Source organism: Panulirus ornatus, chromosome 73 (genome assembly GCF_036320965.1).
Source record: "Panulirus ornatus isolate Po-2019 chromosome 73, ASM3632096v1, whole genome shotgun sequence".
NCBI lineage: Eukaryota > Metazoa > Arthropoda > Malacostraca > Decapoda > Palinuridae > Panulirus > Panulirus ornatus.
The window spans coordinates 2,710,568-2,720,341 of record NC_092296.1 but is presented as its reverse complement, the minus strand read 5'-3'; the positions used below and the strand labels follow the sequence as shown (position 1 = coordinate 2,720,341).

At 38.0% G+C, this 9,774-nt stretch overlaps 1 protein-coding gene across 2 annotated transcripts; it reads right to left on the bottom strand.

The window, feature by feature from the left end:
* Positions 1–363: 363 nt before the first annotated feature.
* CIA30 (complex I intermediate-associated protein 30) lies at positions 364–7,161 on the bottom strand. 2 transcript variants are annotated; one of them, XM_071661074.1, is made up of 7 exons: positions 7,098–7,161; positions 5,316–5,716; positions 4,200–4,320; positions 2,728–2,882; positions 2,435–2,497; positions 1,693–1,878; positions 364–900 (listed from the first exon to the last, which is right to left on the bottom strand). In XM_071661074.1, the coding sequence occupies exons 2-7, from the start codon at positions 5,694–5,696 to the stop codon at positions 676–678; spliced, it is 1,131 nt and encodes a 376-aa protein (XP_071517175.1). In that variant the 5' UTR covers positions 5,697–5,716; positions 7,098–7,161; the 3' UTR covers positions 364–675. The 2 variants fall into 2 exon arrangements, with proteins under 2 accessions (XP_071517175.1, XP_071517174.1); XM_071661073.1 differs by having other exon boundaries at positions 7,022–7,155.
* Between the last annotated feature and the right edge of the window lie 2,613 nt (positions 7,162–9,774).

Here is a 9,774-nt window from a genome sequence, read left to right as displayed (position 1 = left end):
TGATACCTAAACGAATTGCAATTAAAACGTCCTTCAAAAGTGTCAACCTTGATGCCGATATATCTTGACATAAAACAGCACATAGTAGGAATGAACCTTATTGGCATTTCTTATGTACAAAAATACATATAAGGAAAAAGATATAAACTGTAGTTACCGGAAGGTGGTAATGAATCGATCAGTACAAGCATGTTTCCCCCAGCTTGTACTTTCATTATGCTATTTGGTCATTTGAAATCAGGAAAATAAAAAAAGGGAGGGAATATTTAGAATCACTAAAACAATCAAATGAATTATGCTAGATCAATAAAAAATATTAATAGCCCACAAGCTAATTCACATAAGTTAACTCTTACCGCTAAAGTAAAATTCAAGACAAACTTTTCTTATTTCTCTCAAAATCTTTATTTGTATTTCTGTACATACATATACATCTATATACGAACACAGCGCATAGAAACACGCATCTTTATTGAAAATACAAACCTCCAACACCCAGGATCGAACCCGGGACCCCTGTACATGTAGCGGGAGTGCTAACCGCTAGACTGGGCCACCGGGCTCGAAGTCTAGCAGTCAGCATTCCCGCCACTCGCATGTGGGACTCCGGTTCGATCCTGGCTGTTGGAGGTTAGTATGTTGTACATATATATAACAAAGTAGACATAACTTAACTTAGTGCCCTGCTGTGTTTGTCGGAACCCTGTACATCTCATAGGCAAATGTTTCTATATGATCCGGGTCATGATAAACACCTATATAGTCTATTTCTAATCTAAATGGTGCATTAACACGATCTCCTGCAGATATCCCAACAGACACTATTTGCTGAAGTGGGAGTGGTGACTGTTTATCTTGCACACGACCTTTACTGCTAAAAAAAAATTTAGAGAAAGGTATCTGCAAAAAAAAAAGAATAGATTAATGCAGTATAGTTTTTCACCTCCAAATGATTTTCTTTAATGTGCTACATAGATATTTTTTTCCTCCACCATAAGCCAGTTACACTGAACACTTTCATAAATACTTAAGTGATTTTAAAGTTTTGGTCATATCCTGGCATGTGATCAATGGAACAGCCTAAGTTAGTTAAGTAGTTTATGAATTCTTTAGTTTAGGAGAGACTTGTTGTGGCCACTGCTTAGAGGGAGTTCCAATTGGATCGGGCATCAGAGATATAGAGACTAGAATATCAAAGTTAAACTAAGATACTACATTTTTACAATGAGAAAAGGAAATCTGATATCTGATCTCATGATAAATATTCAAATTGCATTAAATCTATTACTTTTCACATAGTTAGGCACCCTCCAACCTAAATACTATGGTTGCTTAACAAAATTATTTAGATCAAATAGATTCATCTCTGTTTCATCATTAAAATGCTCGGAAACTCTTACTTTACCAGTCACAGAAGGACTCAACTGATGTTGGATGCAATATGTCAATGTACCTGTAATCTGAAATAGTGGCCTGGCCTCTGTGGTTACGGAAGCTTTTAGTCTATTGACTAGTGCAGAAGAGGGTCTGATTCTAGTAGTATTGTACAAAAAAAAAGCCTTTGATAACATAACTGACATTCTATCTCATATGAAACTGATGGGGGATAGAGTGAAGCCATCATAAAGCGTTAAAGTTGGAATTTTGAGGGAGGGGAAGAATAGGAGACAGACATACCATTGGAACTCTTACCCTTGTGACTTGCCAATGTGGGCCTCCTCTAGTGTATAGTATGTACGAATACATATCATTCCAAGATATGTCAAAATAACCAGCAGTGGAGATGTTTAAGATATAGGGCCTGCCATCACCACGCACTCGTAACTCCAGATGGTTGTATTGTGTCCAGTCCAAATACACCTCTCTCTTAAATGACTTCTGTAGGTAAGATTAAAATCAAGGTAACTTTCTGCAGCATGACACTTCTTAAATAGTTTATTTCAATCACACGATTAATTGTTTTGGTTACTAAGATATACAGTATATGGAAACATATCAAAAGTTGTGTCAATCTAACCGAACTAAAAGAATGCTTATACATTTATTTAACATCAAAAGCATGCATGCACATTCTTTAGGAGCTAAGTTGGTAAACCTAGGTCTCCGACCCCAACCCCACAGGCTGGCTGGGAAAGGGCATGGATAACTGATTCTTTAACAGTAACCTGCTACCCTAACTGTAAGAATAATTGCCCACAAAAACTACTAAGACTCAGTTAAAGAGATCACGAAGAAAAAAGTAGCATTTCCCCTTTAGATTATGAACAGATTCTGGTTAGGTTCTAAAAGATATATCAAAAGTTATCAACATTTGTGTATTTAATAAAATTTGAATATATACATGTACAATGAAATGTGTATGTCACACATTCTTCCATGGTAAAAAATCTCTGATAGAAAAAAGGTAAAAATACTTGCATTTCTTAAAACTTACCCTTGGTCTTATTGACCTCATATTGCAGTATCCTGCACGCTTTGTCCTTCCATCTTTAGGTACCTGTTAGAGGAAGAGACGACTATAAATTTACCCATTTTCAAATTCATGGTATAATAACTTATCATTTGTCATTTTAACTAAAACCTTTCAGTACTCTACTCAATTACTGCATCCATATGTAAAGACTGATCTGAAACTAATACACTCACATGAATGACTTGAATATAAGTACCCCATGAGAGTAAGCCTTGTTCTAGGAACACTCTAAGCAACCATCCAACATAACTAACCTGGGTGCTGATTTCCCCCGAGAATAAACCATGTCCAGTCGGAGAAAGTGTTAGAGAACAAGAACTTCCACCTTCACCATGGTCTTGGTCACTAGTGACAACCCACTGATTTAGAGATTCTTGAGTATTTAGAATCCAAAGCTTGTCCATGTCACCTTCAGGAAAAAGATTTACATAAAATCATTTTTGTTCATTACATTTCGTTGTACACAGGGATTAATGTATAACCCACTTACATATCACTACACTAAATACACTTTTTTCTGTAAACCTGCTTACCATGTCCTACCTTAGCAGGACAACAAATGACCAAGCTTTCATGGAAAAATCGTAATACTTGGATCTCTCCACTATTTGTGCTTTTTTAAGAGATAATATTCTTTTAATATATGAATATAAACAACATATATGTAGGTAACTGTATCTGCCAAGTACGGCTACCAATAATCTCTCATCTACCTAGCAGAAATATCTACAAGTTCAGCACAGACAGGCACACAAAAATTTTTCTATCTTAATCCTTATCCTTTCACATAGGCAATCAAACCTTTTGTTGGTTGATGACACAGGTAGTCATAACAACCCTCACACTTCCCATACCTCCTCACAGCCAGAACCCTTTGCACAGCAAACGGCCAAAAATCTTTAAATAACTTATCTTTTTCCTGCAACATTCACAGGTTTGTGTCTACGTGTCTTGCAAAATAGTCTCTCTGCTTCATCGAAAGAATGAATCCATGAACCTCTGTTTCTACCAGATGAATATCAAAGGTAAGTTTACCTAACAATTTGTCATAGTATGTGTTTTCTGCAATACTGTAGAATTATTCATTTATTACATATTTATTTTGCTTTGTCGCTGTCTCCCGCGTCAGCAAGGTAGCGCAAGGAAACAGAGAAAGAATGGCCCAACCCTCCCACATACACATGTATATACATACACGTCCACACACACAAATATACATACCTATACATCTCAACTTATATATATAACACACACAGACATATACATATATACACATGTACATAATTCATACTGTCTGTCTTTATTCATTCCCACCGCCACCCCGCCACTGTAGAATTATATTGTGTTTAAACATAAATCAGTTATTAAGTTACTAAAAAACATTATACTTCACATCAAAAGCAAAACACAGTACATTGTCTGTACAAAAGAGATGCTACACCAAACTGAGGCTGAGAGAGTCTGAGGTGCATAAAGCATGGCTAAGGTTACCCAATTGGTTCACTGACCAGCCTTAACGTTACCTATGCAATATATTACTCAAGTTTTTATGACACAACTTGCGTAATCAGTTAATGAGCAGCAGAAGTTTTGCATGACAAAACCTGTGCTGTTAGCCAATTTGGGGGAGATTTTCGTAGCATGCCAGAACATAAAAGGGTTAAATAATGTTTATACTGCAGTAGCAGAGATCTTTTGATAAAGTACAAGCTAATAAATAACTTACCTGGTCTGACAAGAATTGGATCGCATTCAAATTTTTCTCGCACCTCATCTTTCCACTTTGAGAGTTCCTGTCGTAGCTCCTTCAGCCCTTCACGAATTAGCTCCTTATTATTATGTTTCTTCTGTAAGTAAACTGAGATTGCTAGAAACCATATAACACAATGAAACTTGTTAAGAAAGTATGAGATATTGTGCTTCACTCTGGCCAAGAGAATGATAATATTCTTGAGAATGAAAAACTGGCACTGAGCAGGTGAAAAGCCTGTTTCAAGCTAATCTCCTAACATATATTCATCCATATAGTTCTCTCAAAGTTATTGGATTGCCCTGAGGTGAGGTTCAAAAACACCCAGCTAATTATGCCATAGCCATGTTTTGTGCAAATTATAATGAAAATATACTGTAACATCTCTTGAGAACAGTCTTAGGAATCTGCTTAAAAACAGCAATGTGATCACTTGTGAAGCTTTAACTCTCTCATACAACTAGCTATAATATCAAACAGCCAAAACATTCAGTTACTATGTAATTCACCAGTCTCAAACCACAAAGATTTTAAAGAAGTGTACCAACTTCCATAGCAGAAAGTGAGTTGGGCAATGAGGTGAAGGTAAGTGAGTATTCTGGCTTAAAAATGTTAGTTTTACAGTATGGTAAACAGCTTTTCTCCAAGGCAGCCTACAAATTACTCTTGCAAATGTGTGAATGTCAAAAATTATTTCTATTTAACATACGTGGAAGTCATGCATTACATACTGACTGATTGATGGGTAGCATATATATAATATGTATGATTACTTGAAATGCGCTGCTTTATCACTTCCCTTTCTCCACTTTTATAATGGAATTAACTGTAGTATCAAGACTAGTGCATAACATCCTGACTGATACATGGGTAGCATATGGATGGATACTTAAGTTGCACAGCCCTTTCTCTTTCCTTTCTCCATTGGTTAATCCTTTTATAATGGAATTAATTGTAGTATTCAAGAATCATGCATGGGTACGAAGATTGTCCTGTGACAAAATTACAAGTCCTCCAATATTAATAGGTAGTGAACACAACTTACTCTGTATCTATTGTTGATCATGTGGTTCCTTATCTAAAATCACCTACCTTGCTACCATATCCACCCTTTGGATCTCTTTCCCAGAAAAGATGCTGAACTGATGTCAAGGAAATTCCTCTGGATACAAATGTTCTATTCCAATTCATTTGATCCTCTAAAAGTCCATTATATTTAAAGCATGTATAAAGACCTCTTCGTTGAGGTGTAAGTAAAAAGGCACTATTTAAAAAGTTACTTCCTTTTTTAAGTATATCTACATATCTATATTTTTCAAATAACTTTTGATTAGTACAACACTGGTGAACACTACAGATGTCTTTAGCCACTGAGGTTTTAAGAGTTGGAGTTCCAGAGGAGCACAATAAGAGAGGAGAGTGGGCAGTGCCACTATACGAGCCCCCTTGGAACCGAACTCCTCGAAGGAACATTATTGGTTAGTTCTTCATTTCTGAAAAAAGAAAAGAATTAAAGTAATTAGACAACACAGTGGCTACCAACAACAAAATTTACGTCTCAATTGCCAAAGCATGATGATATTCAGCAACTAATAGTGAAAAAGTCCATAACAAGGAGTACATTGTTATGGTATGAAAGAAATTTAGAGAATAGTTAAGAGAAAACCAATGCTTGCATTGCATATTCTAGTCTAAGAATTCTGAGTGATGAATGAGTATGACTTGCTACTAAGAACTGCTTTACATCCATTAAAGATTTATGTACATTTACAAATGGCTGGAGCGGCAAGTCTTTAGATATACAGCCACATAATTACTCCATCAGTCAAATGTACTAATCCTCTTCATGAATTGAGAGGTCACCTCCATAATCACCTACATGTGTATAGTTCCAAATGTAAACTCATGGAGTCCCATCTCTTAAACTTTGTTTAATGTCAAAAGATTTATGAAGAGATGATACTCAAACTTTGAGCCATGCATCAAGCCACCAATACAATATCAGCGACTGACAGTAACATTACATGACCTGAGCCTTTGGCACATCTGATAATTCAGAGGCATTACATTTACTTACTACTGTCTTGTCATTCCTGTGCCTTAAATCATGAAGAAAAAAAAACAGGTTCAGAAAAAGACAAGCCTTTGGCTGGTGGAGAATAAGGATATGAAAGTATAAGTAATGAAAAATGTCAGTCTACGAGTACACATTAAGTAATAGCTATTGATGGGACCATTAGGTAGGAGCCTCTGCCCTCTGCCAGCGACCTGTTAAGGGCGAGGCACTAAAGGCTAAGGTGAAGCACTGGAGTTCACCAGTTATGGGGACTTTGGATGTGGCCATCCCCTCAAGGGAGTTCCCAAAGGGGAACAGCAGTCAGAGATATAGATAGCTAGCTAGAAGAGTTCTTAAGTACGTGAAGGAAACATTTACTTTAGAAATGGGAAAGGTCATGGTTTTCAGATGAGACATAAGAAGGTAAATCGTTTCAAAGCTTATCCATGACAGAAGGAAGCAGACATCACAATAGCCTATCCTCTAATTTCAGTGACACTCGGTTAATCATGGTCACATATGTTATTATATGAATATTCTAAATCATGCTCCTAAGGTCGAAAACACTTCTATTAAGCAGAGTCCATTTTTATGTCTTTCTACCACATCCGCAGGTAACTTAATATGGTCAACCTTAAATGATAAATTTACCCCCAGGTTTACCTAATGTTTTTTTCCCTTTACTTCTCTCCTCTCCTGACCCCTCATTATAAACCATAATTCCTTTCTTAATCATGTTTACCTCTGTTCTAAATGTTAAATAAGGCAGAATGTCCTTATTAATTGGTATAGCACGATGCCATTCCCCTTGGCCTCACCGGTGTTGTGTTTGGGTAACGTACAATTCACTGCTGCAAGCGACGTGTTGTGTTGCCGTTCGTGACGTCGACGTTCCTATACCTAAATCCGTTCTTCTAATGTCAGTCACAAAAAAAAAAAATAAAATAAAATCCACATTAAAAAAGATTGCTCCTGTTAAATAAAAGATGGCGAAAAGTATGCAAATTAATTAATCCACATGAGAAAAGTGTTGATTTATACGTCCTGAAGATGAGATCGTCATGTGGCTCAGTGTACTATGCTGGTCATATCTCAATAAAACTTTTTACCAGATACTTGTTGCTAACTTATGAATATAATAAGCTGTAATTATCATCTCACTCTTAGGATAATCAACTTATAAACTATAACAGTGGATAGAACATTGAACAATTAGACTGGACATGTGAGTATCACAGAAGAGGTGGAGCTGATAACAAGACTTCAGAGAGGCTTACTCTCAGATAAGCTAAGCAACCATATCTGTATTTAGACTGATCTTTACATCTATACCTAAAATCGAACTGGAATATTTGGCCAGTGTGATATAAGCTGATGAAATAAGTTAACAGTTCGATGATTAGTTCAATTGAGTCATTGTCAGCACCCAAGAACATAGAAATGAAATTAGAGATATTGATGAACAAGAGAGGGATGTTTTCGTCTTTTCTATTTTCAGAATCATAAAATGATCGCAAATTTACTTTGCTAAGTGGAAAACCTACTGGTATTTCAGTACAAAATGAGGATGTCAACTAGGAGTTTAAAGTCTGTGATCAGAAGGCATTATACACACAGACACGTCCCTTCTTTCACAATGAAATTCGAGTAAAACATATGTGTGGAGAAAGTAACAAGATCAGTAGACTATATGATACATCTACTAGATCTTCGATTAGCCTTTAGATAAAATGTCGATTTGTTTTTCATTTGAAGTGTAAAGTTTGTGGCCAGAGATAGGGACACAAAAGTGAAAGAAAGAGAACCTTTAATGGCTGTCCAAATAAACCCTAAAGTATATAACTCAACACACTTTTGGTAATGATAAGGTACCTCAAACTCTGATAAGATATCCAATGTTTTGCATTTAGTGGATGACACTTTCACCAGGCTGAGTAGGTAGGCTGGCACCTCACCAGGCTGAGTAGGTAGGCTGGCACCTCACCAGGCTGAGTAGTTAACCTGGCACCTCACCAGGCTGAGTAGGTAGGCTGGCACCTCACCAGGCTGAGTAGGTAGGCTGGCACCTCACCAGGCTGAGTAGTTAACCTGGCACCTCACCAGGCTGAGTAGGTAGGCTGGCACCTCACCAGGCTTCTGTGGGAGGCTGTGCTGGGAAGGCTGGCTGGCTGGCTGGCTGGCTGGACCCTTGCAAGGCTGTGTGGGAAGCCTAGTCCATGTGTACCTTACGAGGGTGGAGGTCACTACCCTACGCCGGAACTCAGGTCTTCAGAAGATGGTGATTAGCCGCATGGCCAAGTGCAGAAACTGTATTTATCTTCGGTTGTTCTAACGCTCCTCATACCCGTGTGCATGACGGTACGAGCCTCTTGTGCATGACGGTACGAGCCTCTTGTGCATGACGGTACGATCCTCTTGTGCATGACGGTACGAGCCTTTGTGTATGACGGTACGAGCCTTTGTGTATGACGGTACGAGCCTTTGTGTATGACGGTACGAGCCTCTTGTGTATGACGGTACGAGCCTCTTGTGCATGACGGTACGAGCCTCTTGTGCATGACGGTACGAGCCTTTGTGCATGACGGTACGAGCCTCTTGTGCATGACGGTACGAGCCTCTTGTGTATGACGGTACGAGCCTCTTGTGCATGACGGTACGAGCCTCTTGTGCATGACGGTACGAGCCTCTTGTGCATGACGGTACGAGCCTTTGTGTATGACGGTACGAGCCTCTTGTGCATGACGGTACGAGCCTCTTGTGCATGACGGTACGAGCCTTGATCAGGGCGGCGGTTAAGCGTCTAAATATGATTGTGGATCCATTGGCTGTCATAGCCAAGGGTCATGCTCTGCATATTGATGGTGGGAATAATAATCATTCATATTCACGGTAAAAAAAAATTTTTTCTTCATATTTTACATGAGCCTAAGAGAGATATTTAACCATATAAATGACTGATATAAATTCCGGTTTTATTATATTGAGTGCATTTGATACTGATATCAATGTGATGTGTCATCAGAGCTTAATGATTTCCTTGATACAGAAGAATGCTTAATTATCGAAATAAAAACATATCAATGATTCATCCTGTTAATGATTACTATGTAGTTGTACCGTTAAACGACCAATTAGGACCAATTAAGGAGACCCATGTACGCGAACAATCGTAAATCAGGATTGATGAACAGCTGGGTTGACTGTGGGCCGACTGCCGCACCTAGAATTCGAACCCTTTGCGCTCGACCCTGATTGCGCCACGGCCAGGTACGCTAACCGTGACACCAAGGGAGTTTATCAAGTAAATAATATTTGTTTACAATAGCTTATACACTTGTTTACAGTAACAAATTGATAACGCTGGTTTATGATAGCTTAGCATAGAATCAATGATTCATTGACTTTTTGTACTATCTTAAGTAAACTTATCAAACTTGTGTATGACCTGTGGATGTGGCAGGTTGATCAAATCCCGCTACATACGTAGGCCCGGTG